The sequence below is a fragment of the Melanostigma gelatinosum genome (genome assembly GCF_949748355.1).
Source record: "Melanostigma gelatinosum genome assembly, chromosome: 8".
In the NCBI taxonomy this organism is placed as follows: domain Eukaryota; kingdom Metazoa; phylum Chordata; class Actinopteri; order Perciformes; family Zoarcidae; genus Melanostigma; species Melanostigma gelatinosum.
The window spans coordinates 27,669,374-27,687,138 of NC_136641.1; the positions used below are offsets into that span (position 1 = coordinate 27,669,374).

The following is a 17,765-nucleotide window of genomic DNA, read 5'->3' on the forward strand; positions in this document are numbered from 1 at the left end:
CTTCCATAATGAATGAATAAAAAATATCCACAGTTAGAGTAAATCAATGCAATCGAGGCTTCTTAGTTTATCACCACCGTGTCCCCACCGTGTCTCCACCGTGTCCCCACCGTGTCTCCACCGTGTCCCCACCGTGTCCCCACCGTGTCCCCACAGTGTCCCCACCGTGTCCCCACCGTGTCTCCACCGTGTCTCCACCGTGTCCCCACCGTGTCCCCACCGTGTCCCCACCGTGTCCCCACCGTGTCCCCACCGTCTCCCCACCGTGTCCCCACGGTGTCCCCACCGTGTCCCCACCGTGTCCCCACCGTGTCCCCACCGTGTCCCCACCGTGTCCCCACCGTGTCCCCACCGTGTCTCCACCGTGTCTCCACCGTCTCCCCACCGTCTCCCCACCGTGTCCCCACCGTGTCTCCACCGTGTCCCCACCGTGTCCCCACCGTGTCTCCACCGTGTCCCCACCGTGTCTCCACCGTGTCTCCACCGTGTCTCCACCGTGTCCCCACCGTGTCCCCACCGTGTCTCCACCGTGTCCCCACCGTGTCTCCACCGTGTCTCCACCGTGTCCCCACCGTGTCCCCACCGTGTCCCCACCGTGTCTCCACCGTGTCTCCACCGTGTCCCCACCGTGTCTCCACCGTGTCTCCACCGTGTCTCCACCGTGTCCCCACCGTGTCCCCACCGTGTCCCCACCGTGTCTCCACCGTGTCACCACCGTGTCCCCACCGTGTCTCCACCGTGTCCCCACCGTGTCCCCACCGTGTCCCCACCGTGTCCCAACGTCACCCCACTGTGTCCCATCATGTCCCAGCGTCACACAGGTGACAGTGTAACGGTGTGATTTCAGTATTTCAGTGGTGGTCTTCAGAGGGCCGTTTCCCACCGTGGAGCTGGATCACCATAGTAACGAATGAAACAACGACACTGCGTCTGCTGTACTTCACTCACATCGGATCCATCCAGTCGTTCTGCCTTTTACTGTTCATGAGGGAAATTAAGCTGCTCACACAGAGAACACAGATCCAGAGCCTCGTAGGGAAACACAAGGAGTCCAAACAGGAAGTAGTTAGAGACACGAGAGAATCCATCGAGAAAATAAAACTCAGAAGCTCTGGAGGAAGTCAATGAACTAGAGTGGTGGGACGTAACGCAGTACATCTACTCCTTCAGTACACACTCAGGGTACTCGTACTTTGCATTCTACTTCTCCACCACATCTCAGAGGTACTTATTGTACTTTATACTGTACTACATCTCAGAGGTACTTATTGTACTTTATACTGTACTACATCTCAGAGGTACTTATTGTACTTTATACTGTACTACATCTCAGAGGTACATGTAGACTCCAGCGGAGCGGTGTGTGTCTCTTCTGCTGGTTGTGTTTCTATGGCGCTGGCTAACGGCGCTAGCAGGTTAGCCTCCCCGACTGAGTCCCAGTAGGATCGTTCACGCTGCTGTTCATCTGACAGCTGGAGGGAAACAAGACGTGAAACATTAGTTCATACAGCCCCACTGTGAACACACACACACACACACACACACACACTCACACACACACACTCACACACACACACATGCACACACACACTCTCACACTGATGCACGATGTTGGAGCCGATGGCGTGCAGTCTAAAGGGGACCCATAACCTTGGATGAGGGGAATAGAAAGTGTGTGTGTGTGTGTGTGTGTGTGTGTGTGTGTGTGTGTGTGTGTGTGTGTGTGTGTGTGTGTGTGTGTGTGTGTGTGTGTGTGTGTGTGTGTGTGTGTGTGTGTGTGTGTGTGTGTGGTAATGAGAGAGTGGGTGGGTGCAGTAAAAAAGGAAGTGGCGGTGAAGAAGACAGAAGTGAAGACAAGACGGCAGAAAGCAACAGATGAGAGAAAAGGAAGAAGAGACGAGAGATCAGGACTGAGAAGAAGAAGGAGACGGAGAAGAAGGAGACGGAGAAGAAGGAGACGGGGACGGGAGGGAGACACGAAGAGGTGAGGAAGAGCGCGGGAGATGAAGACTTGGTCACCTGAAAGACAACTTTGAACAGCTTGTTGTGAGGTTCATATTTTGGGTTTTATTCTCCAGAATGCCGTCAACTCTATCGATGTGAAGATAATATTGTTTTGTAATAACCAGATATGGAAGAAGTATTTACACATAAGTTATCTTGCAAATTACAGCATAACTTCAAGTACATGTGAGGTATGAATGAAATACTTCCTGGGTATTTCTAAAACAACTTTGTGTTTAAGTATCTTTAACATCACAGAGTACCTGAGTACAGTAATAGTATTACTACGTAACGAAGGGGGAGATCAGCTGTGTTGGTAGTTCAATAAGTATAATTTATTGTAAACGTACAACTTATTTACAAAAACATGTAAATTACAATGTGGAAAGTTATTTTTCTTCTTACGAGTACTGATCGTTATTATTCTACACGGTGGAGACAAATCCTGCATCACAGTTTATTGATCATACTAATAAGAGAGTAGTACACACTACAGTACTGTATCATTACAAATACTCCATGAAGTAAAAGTACTCGTTCTGCAGCAGAATCAACCCGGTCAGTGTTGTATTTATATTTCCAGATGTTGAGCAGACTTGTTTGGGGTAATTTAAATTGTAGTAACAAATCTTTATTTATTAGTTCATATGTTTAAATGTTATTCTGCAAAGTAACAGGTTCTACAGTTACGAGTCAGCTCTCATATTACACAACAGTCATTTACATGAATGGATGAAGATCAGACCGGCTCAGAGTGGATTTTGTTGTATTTTTATTTTATTGCTGACAGACCTCCCCCACCCCCTTTTGCTTGTTTTCCACAATAAAAGCCCACAACTCTTACTGTGTTAACAGGAAACTAGGGATGGAATGATATTTTCAAAATGAAAGCCCTGGAAGGTGACTGTATCTTAACATCAGGATGAGGTCAGGTTGTTTTGTTGTTGTTCCTCAAAATAAAAGCTCAAACTGTATGTTAGCAGGAAGTACAGGATAAGGATAATTTTTCTAAATAAAAGCCCCTAACAATAATTGTATCAACAGGAAACTAGGGATGGACCAAGATGAACCTTTCAATAAAAGCCTCAGAGGGTATTTGTATTTTAACAGGGACATCAGGACAAGGCTATGTTTCTTTCAAAACAAAAGCCTCTCAACAGAAAGCTCAGTATGAGGCTTATTTTTCAAAATAAAACCCCCTAACAGTCACTGTATGTTACCCAGAAACTAGGTATGGACCTAGTTTTTCAAAATAAAAACTGATCATAGTTCTACACTTGGCAGGCTTCAGACCTGATGTTTAACGAGTGAGTTCAGCCACACAGGATGTTCTGAAGCTGTTTTCATGAAAGAGTCTCGTGTCTTCGTAGAGAGCGTAGATAACTTACGCTCCCCGTCAGAAAGGTGAAGAGGTCCACAGCAGTACATTACTTTGCTCCATCTACTGTCGTAAAACTGACTGTGTACAAGTACTTCACACACACACACTTCTAAACATCACTACTATCTCATTTAAATGATTTTAAATGCAAATACTTACATTACAATAACATAATATATGTATTATATTTTTGTACTCTTACTGAAGTAAGATTTTAAATGCAGGACTTGTACTTGTATTTCTACACTGTGGTACTGTTACTTTTACTGAAGTAGATCTGAGTACTTCTTCTTCTGCTAACGTCAGCTGAAAGTCTGAGAAATGACCAACCGCTTCTGGTCTCCACACACTGGATGTTTTGGGGGGGGGGGGGCAAACAGATTCTCTGTGTTTTTATATATTGTTTGATATTTCCTCCACATTCATGTTAGTTCTTAAACGTCTCTGCATGTCTGCTGTCGGTGCTGCTGCTGTTTATCGTGTGTTGTATGATTTGAACATGAATGATTCATGAGCAGCTGCTGTCGGTGTGTTAATAATCAACGCCTGGAGCATCTCTCTTCCTCTCTTTTTTATTATCTATCCATCTTTGCATTCACTCTCTGACTCATATTCTCTCTCTCTCTACCTGAACTCGGGGTAAGAACGCTACAACAGGACAAGTCTGTTCCTGCTGCTTCTCCTTCACCTCATAGTTCCACTTTCTTTCCTTCACTCTCACTTTTTCTCTCCATTCGCTGGTTTGTTTTTGCTGCTGGTCTGTCAGCAGATCACTGATTTAAAGAAGAGACAGAGGAAACAGATCTCTCTTCTCATTCACCAGTTAGTTAGTTAGTTCGTTATGTTCCAGTATCAGAGCAGGATTTCCACCTCATGGCTGTCACATTACTGGTAAGCCTGATCGATACTCATTTGCTGACAGACATTTTCTTATTTATTCTTTTAATCTAATCCCTTGTTGTGTTCTGTTTTGTCTTATTGGATCTGAAAATGTGGTGCTCTGAAGAAATATGTGTTTTATTCAGTGCAGCAGAACGTATTAGTTATAATTAAAATGATGATCTGCAGTAAAGGTCTACAGCGCCCCCTAGAGGCTGCAGGGTTTATTAAAGCCAGAGACAGCACTGATGAATTGACCTCGTAAAGGTAGACACATTTCATACATCTGTAGATAAACGTCCGTGGAGGAGGTCATGATGGTTTTTTAGTGATTCCCGGTTCTAAACTGAGTCTGGACTCCAGTAGTTCCTGGTGTTTGTCAAGTCTACAGACCTTTCTATTGTTCAACAAGTTCAGATTTTGAAACTCAGCAGGATACATCACATCCAACAAAACCTCCCTGAGGTTTGTTAGTCACTGAATGCAGTTAGGTTTAGACAACAAAACAACTTAGTTAGGTTTAGACAACTAAACTACTTAGTTAGGTTGAGACAACAAGAAAACTACTTAGTTAGGTTGAGACAAGAAAACTACTTAGTTAGGTTGAGACAACAATAAAACTACTGAGTTAGGTTGAGACAATAAAACGACTTAGTTAAGTTCAGGCAACAAAACTACTTAGTTAGGTTGAGACAATAAAACTACGTAGTTAGGTTGAGACAACAATAAAACTACTGAGTTAGGTTGAGACAATAAAACGACTTAGTTAAGTTCAGGCAACAAAACAACTTAGTTAGGTTGAGACAATAAAACTACTTAGTTAGGTTGAGACAACAAAACGACTTGGTTAGGTTGAGACAACAAAACGACTTAGTTAGGTTGAGACAACAAAACCAACAGTTCATAAATGTGTTACAGTTTTTCTCAATTGCTAAGACACATTTCTTGAAACGGTCACCCATTCTCTCAAAACTGTAAACACAAAACCTCATCTTCAAGCACTATTTACAAAACCTCTGAATCCTCTTGCAAAATGAAACTTTCGCCTCAAAACAGTTTTACCTGTGCTCGAAATCAAACACTGCTCTCAAATCATAAACAAAGTGATCAAAATAATATACACCATCAAGCAGTCAGTAAACAATACACCAATAAATAGAAAGCACATTGTTCAAAACATATAGTTCTCAGGGAGAAGTCGATTTTTAATGTCAAAACTAATTTCATATGAACGAAAACATGTTCTATTACAGTCGCTCAAAATTGATCAGAAATGACTACTGTGCTTTGCTCTTTGCAATTTCTTTTGTTCTTCCTCCTCCTTGTACCCCTATTTGTACAGTACTGTACCCTGCATCTCACAAACGTGTCCTTTGTCTCTGTGATTCTGTAATTCTTGTTCTTTGTTGATATGAACCTGCAACCAGTCAAAATCTGTTGAGCAGTCAGTACTGTTACTGTAACAAATAGAAAGCACCATGTTCAAGGCCATACAATTTGTTTATTGTTCATTATACAGCCTACAATGCACTGTAGGCCTACTACAGTATACAATACTACAGTAAAAGGGACACAAATCAAAGGAGTCAACATGTCATCAATGTGCTTCTTCTTGTCTTTGGGCTGGGTCAGGCCAGAGCACTTCGTCGACATCACCTTCAACCACCTGTTTGCTTTCTAAACTGGCTTATATTGGTTGTGTCACATCATTTGATACAAGTGAAATCAATTTTGAGTGATTGTGTTGAATCAATGACATGTGTTCTCTATTTGTATTTGATTGTTGCCACTTGTGTTTACCAGTATGGATGACATGTGCATTAGAGTGCAGAATGTGTTTTGAGACTGAGAATGTGTTTAGAGTTTTGCTGAAAACTCGAAGTGAGATCTGAAAATTGTGTTTTACCATGTGAAATAGTTTAAGGTATTGACAACAGACTGCACAATTAGCTAAATGAGTTCAGGCAACTGAGAACTTTGCTCAGCCAATGGGTTTTAGTGTTTTAGCAATTGAGAAAAACTGTAAAATGATGTCCCGTGTCAGTATGAACACGGGTTAGATATCATATTCACCCTCCTATAATCACTTCTGTTTCAAACTGTAAAGACATCAGAGCTAAAGAGCTCACAGTGTCTCACCAGGATGAAGACCATGGACGCTGACTGAAAGCTCTCACCCAGACTAACAGCTTATATTTGATAGACACAACAGTTGGAGAACCATAATGATCGAGTCTTGAGGTGAAATGCATGCTGGGAAACTTTCTCTCCCAATTAGGCAGCTCCCAGAGCTCAGTTGGTGAGAAACTTGTGGTCCGTTCTCGTCTAATGTGGACTGATTGATGACACAGAACGAGAACAGACAAGAAGTCAGATTGAGAAGAACAGACGGATAAGAGAGCTTCTTTGAAATTCATTCAGTAACAATCGAAAAAAACAACTATTGACAGACGATCGTCTTTATATTTCAGCATCGTGCGTGTGCGTGTGCGTGTGTGGGCGTTCTGACTTCCTGCTGTGAGGAAACTCTTCTGATGGAGACACACTGAAACATTTCAGATGTGAACTGATGTGGAAACATGCTGACTCACACTCAAACACACACACACAGTTTCAGGATGACATGCGTCCTGTTTGTTTCTCCATCGCATCAATAATTCACGACAGCGTGACTCTTCACTTTAACCTCTGACTTTATAAGGAAGCTCATTGAAGACAGACAACATGGAGTTGAGTGCAGAACAGACAGTTGAATTAAATCTCTACTCTAATTCTTCTCTACTTATCTACTTCTCTCTTGATTTATTCCCTCAGTAAACATTGTGAACATGAGTTTATGTCTCAATCTCTAGTTTCAAGTCTTCTTCAATACAGCATGATGTTCATTTAGTACATTATGGTCCATTTAGAGTCACACAGACCATAAAGCAGGGGATGCTTTAGGGCGGGGCTACACGCTGATTGACAGGTCTCTAGCAGAGACGTATACGGCGTCTCTACGTCACTCCTCAGTCCAGATATGATCACTTCCTGTTCACTGGTTGAGAAAAAAAGTTCTCATTTTTCAAACTGCAGAACATTCATTCACAAATGTGGACAGAGAGTCGATAGAGAAACTGCAGCTTCAGTGTCGGTGATGACGCTCAGCTGTACTTGATGCTGATTGGTCGGCAGAAACTACTTTTTCCGTCAGAGGGACATGATGTCACTGATTATTAATATGCAACAAACGTAATGATGGAGCGACATTAATATTTGTTTTCTTTCTTCTCCAGCATGGTGGAGTGATGACCAGCTCAGAACTACTCTCTCACACACACACACACACACACATTATCAGGATGTCAGCAGTGCGCTCAGCCTCCCCTCTTCCTGAGGACCCGACCACGCCCCCTCCAATGACCACACCTCCACGCAAAGCCTCAGTCCGCCTGCAGGAGAGGTGTGTATTACACACACACACACACACACACACACTATTTCATCCCAATCTCACACGCACACAGTCTCTTTCTCACTACCGCACCTGTGCGAGAAAAACATATACTATTTTGGCGGGAACCTTTTATTTGCAAAACCTGGAAAGATCTTATAACTTCATCGAAAGAACATATAACTTCACAATAAATTTCTAAAAAAATCCTAGATTTCTGAAAATGTTGCTTAAAAATGTCCTAAATTTGTGTTCCAATGTATTAAAATCTCTCTTTGCAAACATAAACAATATAATTATAATAATTATTATAATTATAATATAAGTAATAATCCTATTTATTATAATAAATAATAATACAATTATAATTCCTCACTTTCTGACACAAAAGAGAATCGTTTTTGGGAATATTTACCACTCACCCAAAATATTACAATAACTTTACAAAAATATTACGTTGCTTCTTGATTGGCTCTTTTGTCTTTGTAGGCGGGGCTCCAATCTCTCGCTGCTGTTGGACGTGAGCAGCCTGGGGGCGGAGCCTGTGTGTTCCGTCTCCACCCCAAAGGAGGTGTGGCTCCAGCTGCTCCACACCTCCTCCCGCCCCCTCGGCCATGCGGCGCTGCAGCCGGCCGCCGAGGACAACAACACCCTGAACGCAGAGTATCAGGTAAACGTCTTCATCGTCTTCATCGTCTTCACCTGAGACGAGGTGTGTTTCTTTTAACGTCCGGCCCCTCCCTCTCCCCCCCCCCCCCCCCACAGAAGATCCCCACGAACTTTGTGAGCGCCGCGGAGCTCGATGTCCCGGGTCACATGATGAAGGACAGATACAAAACCATCCTGCCCAGTGAGTGCCGTCCGTCTGTCCTCAGCAGAAACACAGTACAGACGCCTGTTTGCACTCTTGTTGACCTTGTTGTTTGTTTGTTGTTTACTGTTCAGACCCTGAGAGCCGGGTGGTCCTGAGGAGCCCGGAGGAGGAGGCGGGGCCGGACCGCTACATCAACGCCAACTACATCAGGGTCAGAGTCTAAGATTATTTAATATTGAGTCAATGATGATGAACACCTCATCCCTCTGGTGGCCATGTTGGATCTCTGTGTGTCAGTGGCGGCCGTGCATTCTATACCTGGGCCTTCACTGCTGTCCTGCAGCTGAAATACCACCTTATAACCACATTGTGGCGCCACAGCTCATTGTTAAGGCTGTAACTATGTACGTCTTCGTATTAAACCGTTCGGTACGAGTCGTTTGAATAACGCTCGAGCATTTAGAGAATGCAAAAGCCTAAATTCAGGAAAATATAATGTTCTCAGCTGGTCTGGCTGTGGGATCCACCGTCATTCCTCAATGACAAGCCGCGACCCAAAGAGAGTATCAGAGGATTTTACTTTCACAACTTGAACGCTGAACGCACCTCTCTGCAGCGTCTTTCCTCTCAGCACCTTGTGTCATGGTGCAGCTCAACTCAGTCACAATGCATTTTGATTGGTTGACCTGAATCACGTGATGTGATTCACTACCCATCAGCCTCTGCTGGCTGTTAAGTTTCGTTTCGTGATAGTCACGTGCTCGCCCACTGACCAATCACAGCACACTGCACCTCGCGGGAAAGCTGCAGATGAACACTGAGCTGCACGTAATGCTGACGTCATTATGGGCGGCTAGCGGCCGCTGACACGTCAAAGAATACGCCCAACATGTCAAACTAAAGATCTGATTGGTTGAACACGATGACGATCAACAATATCGTCCCCATGTACTTTAACCTGCACTGGCTGCAGGTGAGAGTCTGCAGGCCTCTGGCTCTGTTCTACCTAGAGACACAGCTGATTGGATAAAAGCTCTACTTAAAACAAGCTGCACTGGAAGCAGAGCAACTGAGGAAGACAGTAGCTGTGCAATGAGAAAATAAGATAATGGGAAAAATAATATTTTTATGAATTATAATACATGTGCATTTAAGAAAAAGTATTAAATTATAAAATAAATTATAATTTTTTCTTTTTTTTCTTTTCTTTTTTAAAAATATAAATAGCTTTGTGATTCTGTTTAGGCCAGCAGAGAAGGCCTTGCAGGCCCTGACGGCCCACCACTGGTGTGTGTGGAGCCGATTGTTTCTGTTCATCTCAGATCACATGAGTCTCCAGTGATGTCGTCATCATGATTATTATAAAGTTCTGCGTCGGATTTGTTTCGCAGTGAATAAACTGGTAACACTTTATAATAACTACACACTATGAAGCATTAGTTAAGAATGAGTAAATACTGAATTCATCCTTTATAAAGCATTGTTCCTACATTAATAATTCATTAGTATGCAGTTCATAACAACAGTTATGAATGTTTTATTCTTGATTAATAAGCTCGTCTATAATGTGTTTCATTGTTGTGTTTTCATACTTTATAAATGATGGATTCCCCATTTGTAAATGAAGTATTATATATATTACAAACCAATCATTAAGGATGATTAATAAGATCATTTATAAAGTGTTAGTAAATGATTAATAACTTATTTAGATGTACATTATGCATGCATATGTATATATAATGGTTAGGGACCATGTTAATACATGCTTTATAAACGTATATTAATACTGCAATTCATGATTAATTCATGATTTATTAAGGTAGTTACTACTCGTTAGTAGCGTGTTTTGTGTGAGGACTTCATGCTTATAAAGCATTTATTAATGACATTGAAAGGCCAGCAGTGCCTCAAAACAGAACAGGCAAATAGACACAACACAAAGTGATGACATCCGCGGTGTGTCGAGGCTTTCAGGCTGAACCCCGCCACCAGAAGAAGGAGCTTATTTGGCCGCTGTAATCAGATCGTTGGTTCAATAACTCGAGTTTCATCATCTCAACTTTTAGTTTGAACTTTATTATTTAGTCCCTAATTTAATGAGTTAAGTGACACTGAAGAAAATATGTTTCCTGAAGAACACAAGCTGATAGAGTGTGACAGACCTGTCACTCTAAATGGGCGTGTGTGTGTGTGTGTGTGTGTGTGTGTGTGCATGTGCGTGTGTGCGTGTGCATGTGCGTGTGTGCGTGTGTGTGTGTGTGCATGCATGTGCGTGTGTGCGTGTGTGTGTGTGTGTGTCTCGGACAGCTAAACAAACAGAAACTCAGATATGAAACGTCGGTTTGTCGGTGTGGGAGTCTGACAACCAGGAAAACCACAGGAAGTGAGAGAGGAAGTGACAAATCCATGACTACCCCCCCAACCCCCGCCCACGCATCCCTCACACTCTGCAATCTGTGTGTGTGTGTGTGTGTGTGTGTGTGTGCGCGCGCAGCAGACACCTGCTGCTCCCCCTGATGAGTAACAACGTCTACAACTTATTTAATTAAACGCGTATGAATTTATTCACGTGTATAAATAATAAATATGTTTAAATACATTCACATCTGTGACTTGCTGATTGGACCCTGGGCGGTTGTTATTGAGGAGCGGATCGTTGACTTCCTGTCTGAGGAGGATGTGGTCTGCTTTCAGAAGAAAAGGGGGCATGTTGAAAAAGTTCATGTTATTTTCTGCTTTATTGATTTCAACCTCATAACGCGTCGGGATGAGATCAGTTCTTATGCAGCTCTATTGATGATGAGTTTAGGCTGTATCTGTTTAGTCACTGCTGCTAAGCCTGCTGGGAAGGTACTCTGAATTGTGTTGATGCTGGTTTGTTTCTTTGTAGCAGTTGTTGATGTGTTAAATGTTCGGAGAAACAACAAATAATGTTTGTGTCATGCTCAGTTATTGGTGTGAGAGTTAAAGCGTTCACACACTGGGGGAGGTTTTCTTGAGTGATTAATTCACATTTCAATACATTTGATAAAACGGTTGGTTTTGTCATGAGAACTTTCACACAGAAAGCAAATATTAAGCCCTGAACACAACAACTGTTACTGTCTATTCAAATAGCTTCCAGTAGCTTAGACAGACAGATGCCAGATGCTGCTCTGGGTCTATATGATCCTAGGAGCTGGTCCTCTGCCTTGGTTGGTGGGTTGGTCGGTTGGTTGGTCGGTTGGTTGGTCGGTTGGTCGGTCAGTTGGTTGGTTAGTTAGTTGGTTGGTTGGTTGGTTGGTTGGTCGGTTGGTTGGTTGGTTGGTTGGTTGGAGTTGTTTTTTTGGTTGGTTGGTTGGTTGGTGGATGTTTGGTTGTTTGATTAATTTGTTGTTTGGTTGTTTGTTTGATTGATTGGTTGGTTGGTTGATGTTGGTTGGTTGTGTGGTCGGTTATTTGGTTGGTTGATGTTAGTTGGTTGGTTGGTGTTGGCTGATTGGTGTTGGTTGTGTGGTTTGCTGGATGTTTGGTTGTTTGATTCATTTGTTGTTTGGTTGTTTATTTGATTGATTGGTTGGATGGTTGGTTGGTTGGTTGGTTGATGTTGGTTGGTTGGTTGATTGGTTGGTTGTGGTCGGTTATTTGATTGGTTGATGTTGGTTGGTTGGTTGGTGTTGGCTGATCGGTGTTGGTTGTTTGGTTTGCTGGATGTTTGGTTGTTTGATTAATTTGTTGTTTGGTTGTTTGATTCATTGGTTGGTTGATGTTGGTTGGTTGGTTGATTGGTTGTGTGGTCAGTTATTTGATTGGTTGGTGTTGGTTGGTTGGTTGGTGTTGGCTGATTGGTGATGGTTGTGTGGTTTGCTGGATGTTTGGTTGTTTGATTCATTTGTTGTTTGGTTGTTTGTTTGATTGGTTGGTTGATGTTGGTTGGTTGTGTGGTCGGTTATTTGATTGGTTGATGTTGGTTGGTTGATGTTAGTTGGTTGGTTGGTTAGTGTTAGCTGATCGGTGTTGGTTGTGTGGTTTGCTGGATGTTTGGTTGTTTGTTTGATTGATTGGTTGGATGGTTGGTTGGTTGGTTGATGTTGGTTGGTGGATTAGTTTGTTGAGTTGTTGGTTAGTTTGATTTATCAGCTGAAGGTCTGACCTGGTTTCTCCTCTACAGGGTTACGGAGGAGCTCCCAGGGCCTTCATCGCCACCCAGGGCCCGATGGTTCACACCGTGGGGGACTTCTGGGACATGGTGTGGCAGGAGAGGAGCAGCATCATCGTCATGGTGACAAGACTGAAGGAGAACAATGAGGTGAGGAGACACGACTCCTCCTCTGCTTCCTCCGGTCTTCCTCTTCTTCACGAATACTGAAAGTATGTTATTCCAGAAATGTGAGCTGTACTGGCCACAGCCGAGGAAGAGGAGGGTGAAGGAGGAGGAGGACGAAGAGGAGGAGCAGAGGGAGGAAGAGGAGGAGGAAGGAGAGACGGGACGATTCGGAAGATTCCTCCTCAGAGTCAGAGACAGCCGAGAGAAAGACGGGTTCACCGTCACCGACATGGAGATCCAGGTATTTACTCAAGTACTGTACTTCAGTATTCATGTTACTTTGTTCTTCTCTTCCACTACATCTCAGAGGTACATGTTGTACTTTATACTGTACTACATCTCAGAGGTACATGTTGTACTTTATACTGTACTACATCTCAGAGGTACATGTTGTACTTTATACTGTACTACATCTCAGAGGACGTGTGTGTGTGTGTGTGTGTGTGCAGCTGTGCTCGGAGCGTCGTCCTGTCAGACACTACTGGTTCACCTCTTGGCCTGACCACCACATCCCACAATGCACCGCTCCTCTGCTGAGACTGGTGGAGGAGGTGGAGACGTACAGAAAGTCCCTCCTCCCGACCGGCTCTCAGCCAATCACAGGCCCCGTCCTCGGTCCCGGACCAATCGTCGTCCACTGCAGGTTGGTTCCTTATCACTTACTATTCAGAGCGCATGTGAGAAAGACTCAGAGTTCATGTTCAATGTGCACATCTGCAGCGTGTTTAAGACCTTATTCATAAGACAATGATTTTAAACGCTGTAAACTGTGATGTAGGTTTAAATGATGAAGAACACGTCATACGAGTCCTCCAGTGGTCCTGATGGAGGTCCGAGACTCTGGGATGTGTCTCCCCATCAGTGGAGTAGCAGGAAGGAAAGGAAAGGAAAAGTCACAAAAACTGAAAAAGTGATGCTCTCGTGTGTTTGAAGTCATTATTATTCACGTTTATTATTTTGTTCTATATTTGACCCTGTTTGAATCTGTTTTTAAAATGAAAATCTGTAAAATGTTTAAACACAAAGAGGATGTTATGTGCAAAATGTTGACCAGGGATAAACATTCACAGTATGAAGAATTACGTTTGAAAAAGAATACGTCACAACGTGTAGACGTGCAGACTTTACATCAGTGGCCTGCTCACCTCTGGGCCCTGGTGGTCCTGGAGGTCCTGGTGGTCCTGGAGGTCCTGGTGGTCCTGGTGGTCCTGGAGGCCCTGGTGGTCCTGGAGGTCCTGGAGGCCCTGGTGGTCCTGGAGGCCCTGGTGGTCCTGGTGGTCCTGGAGGTCCTGGAGGCCCTGGTGGTCCTGGAGGTCCTGGAGGCCCTGGTGGTCCTGGTGGCCCTGGAGGTCCTGGAGGTCCTGGAGGTCCTGGCGGTCCTGGTTTTATATCTCTCGAGCTGACATTCAGGTCCTGTGTCTCTGTCCTCTCAGTGCAGGTATCGGGAGGACGGGCTGTTTCATCGTCAGCAGTATCGGCTGTCAGCAGCTCAGAGACGGCGGAGAGGTCGACATCCTGGAGACGGTTTGTCAGCTCCGGCTGGACAGGTGAGACTCACCTGTCCCTGGTGTCAGCCTCTCTGTCTCTCTGTCTCTCTGTCTCTCTGTCTCTCTGTCTCTCTGTCTCTCTGTCTCTCTGTCTCTCTGTCTCTCTGTCTCTCTGTCTGTCGTGTAACTGTTTGTTTTCTGTCCTAGGGGGGGGATGATCCAGACCACAGAGCAGTACCAGTTCCTCTACTCCACACTGGCCCAGTACAGCTCCCAGTTACAACACAGCCAGGTACTCACACACACACACACACACACACACACACACACACACACACACACACACACACACACACACACACAACCAGTGAACAGGAAGTGACCATATATGGACTGAGGAGTGACGTAGAGACCTGTCAATCAGCGTGTAGCCCCGCCCTAAAGCATCCCCTGCTTTATGGTCTGTGTGACTCTAAATGGACCATAATGTACTAAATGAACATCATGCTGTATTGAAGAAGACTTGAAACTAGAGATTGAGACATAAACTCATGTTTACAATGTTTACTGAGGTAATAAATCAAGAGAGAAGTAGAGTCATTTTCTATAGACTTCTATACAACCAGAGGAGTCGCCCCCTGGTGGACATTAGAGAGAATGCAGCTTTAACACTTGACCACGATCTTTCTCTGAGGACTTTGTCTGTGTTTCCTCTTAACCAGAAGCAGAACCAGAACCCGGAGGACCAAGTCAGCATCCAGCTACAGAACCTCCAGCTGGACGGCACACAGAATGTGAACCTGCAGAACCAACGAGAGCAGGTTCACACCTAAAGAGATCCAGCGGACCTCAGAACCAGCAGAAGACCAATAAACGTGTCATTAACAGAACCGGAGTCATTGAAACAGGAAGTAAAAGCACTTCCTGCACCTTCAGAGTGTCAGGATCACATAGAACTGGATCCAGTTCAGAGCAAAGAGACCCTGGAGAACCCAGAACTGAACCAAGCACAAAAAAACACAATATGTTGAGCAAAATGAAACAGGAATTTTTTTGACAGAAATTGAAGATTAAAGAAATGATTTCAGTAGCGTTGAACCCAGAGGCCCAACTCTGAGCCACCATGACGGTGCCTTGGTTTCTGACTCTCTAAGCTAGCAGGTTGTCTCCCGTCTGAACTGAAGCTGCATCTACTACTAGTCATTGATATGAACACTGATGGAGCAGAGGACCAATGCTGCAAACATGGTTTCCCCATAGAACAGAATACAAGTAGGACTAGTGTTGCTTCATCAGCGGGCCATGAAGTGTCGTCTCGATAAGAAGAGAGGCAGCTCTGGAGACGGACGGCTGGCTAGTTAGCTAGCTAACGTTAGCTAGTCCTTCTCCAGAGTGAAGCTGCTGTTCGTCTCATTGTCTGTAACCCGTGTAGCATTACAGCATGGTGGAATTAGCAAGCTAGCTAACTAGCCAGCTGTCCGCTAGTTAGCGACCCAGCGTGCTGTAATGCTACGCGGGTTACAGATGAGCCGAACAAAGGTGCGTCTGTTGAGAGCGCTGCTCTTTCTTACGCTGTGAGACGAGTCGGTGAAGCGTCCGCTTGTTGAATTGTCTTCATTTACTCGACTCTCTGCGCTTCGTAACGTTTGAAGAAGAAACCATTTCTATTGTCACATACATTTTTACACATACACGAAATTTGACTACTGTATTTGACCCATCCCTGTGTACAGGGAGCAGTGGGCTGCCATTGATCGGCGCCCGGGGAGTTCAGTGTATTGCTCAGGTACACTTCAACACGTGACACGTCCCAGTCGGGGATCGAACCGTTGACCTTCCGGTTCCCAAACAACCCAGTTACTCAGTGAGTCTGAATCTTAACGTGGATCTGTTGTGTTTATGCAGTTCATGCTCCACCATTTAGTCTGTGGTGACTTCATTGTAAACACGTATGATAAGCTATAATATGCTACATTCAGTGAAGTAGTATAAAGAGAGAAAGACCGTCTGGACAAACACAAAACACCTTCACCAGCAGACCGGTGTTCATGTCCAAAGTGGATTTGACTCGTAGTTGGTTCGTGATGTTTGTGACGTGTGCTTCACTTCTCTGAACTGTTTCACATTAAAGACAGAAATGTGTCACCGTGACACCCTGAATGTTTTTAAAATGTCGTATTTATAGAGATCGGGTTTGAATCGTTTCTCAGTTGACAATAATTAAGAAACATGCGGAGTGTAAACATGAAACAAAATAAAATATTAAAAGTATTAAAACTGGATTTTGACATAATGTCCCTTCATCGTGTCGGTTTTATTGTGTTTTAATATCAAAGATGTTTGAGAGCAATGATTCAGACGACGTGAATAATATCTGAGCTTTAACTAGACTCATGATTGTTTTAACTATTGATGACTGAAGATAACGTTCTACAATAATCAATTCTTTTACAAGATTTTAGAAAATAAAAAATATATCAAATAAACATCACGTTATATGATCCTATAAATATTCATATGAAATTAAAACACATTTCTTTAAGTGACACATTCAAATGTTTCATCTGATCAACAAAACAACAAATATTCAGTTTTTGACGACTTAAGAAAAAAGGAGAAACTGAAACCTGATCATCTAAAATCATGAAGCTGTCAGTGGATTCATTGATTCATTGACTCATTGATTCACTGATTCATTGAGTCATTGTTTCATTGACTCATTGATTCATTGATTCATTGAGTCATTGTTTCATTGACTCATTGATTCATTGACTCATTGATTCATTGACTCATTGACTCATTGATTCATTGTTTCATTGACTCATTGATTCATTGACTCATTGTTTCATTGACTCATTGATTCATTGACTCATTGATTCACTGATTCATTGAGTCATTGTTTCATTGACTCATTGATTCATTGTCTCATTGATTCATTGTTTCATTGACTCATTGATTCATTGTTTCATTGATTCATTGTTTTAAAGCTGTCTGACTGTCAGGAGATATAATTCTCTGTTTGAGTCTCGCTTTAAAAGAAAAGTTAACTTCTCACCACTTCTCCTGTGTGTGTAAGTGTGTGTGTGTGTGTGTGTAGGTGTGTGTGTGTGTGTGTGTGTGTGTGTGTAAGTGTGTGTGTGTAGGTGTGTGTGTGTGTGTAGGTGTGTGTGTGCGTGTAGGTGTGTGCGTGTGTGTGTGTAAGTGTGTGTGTGTGTGTGTGTGTGTGTGTAGGTGTGTGTGTGCGTGTAGGTGTGTGTGGGTGTAGGTGTGTGTGTGCGTGTAGGTGTGTGTGTGTGTGTGTGTGTAGGTGTGTGTGTGTGTGTGTGTGTGAGTGTAGGTGTGTGTGCGTGTAGGTGTGTGTGTGTGTGTGTGTGTGTGTGTGTGTAGGTGTGTGTTTGTGTGTGTGTGTAGGTGTGTGTGTGTGTTTGTGTGTGTGCGTGTAAGTGTGTGTGTGTGTG

General features: G+C 43.6%; 1 protein-coding gene across 4 annotated transcripts; it reads left to right on the forward strand.

The window, feature by feature from the left end:
• Positions 1-1,855: 1,855 nt before the first annotated feature.
• Positions 1,856-16,550, forward strand: LOC306780862 (tyrosine-protein phosphatase non-receptor type 7-like). 4 transcript variants are annotated; one of them, XM_079273368.1, is made up of 12 exons: positions 1,933-1,984; positions 2,860-2,931; positions 7,540-7,706; positions 8,187-8,367; positions 8,463-8,547; positions 8,643-8,722; positions 12,665-12,802; positions 12,879-13,061; positions 13,270-13,463; positions 14,254-14,367; positions 14,515-14,599; positions 15,030-16,550. In XM_079273368.1, exons 3-12 carry the CDS (start codon positions 7,552-7,554, stop codon positions 15,138-15,140), a joined length of 1,326 nt encoding a protein of 441 aa, XP_079129494.1. In that variant the 5' UTR covers positions 1,933-1,984; positions 2,860-2,931; positions 7,540-7,551; the 3' UTR covers positions 15,141-16,550. The 4 variants fall into 4 exon arrangements, with proteins under 4 accessions (XP_079129493.1, XP_079129494.1, XP_079129495.1 ...); XM_079273369.1 differs by having other exon boundaries at positions 1,946-1,984; positions 2,860-2,904; XM_079273367.1 differs by lacking the exon at positions 2,860-2,931 and having other exon boundaries at positions 1,856-1,984.
• Positions 16,551-17,765: the final 1,215 nt, after the last annotated feature.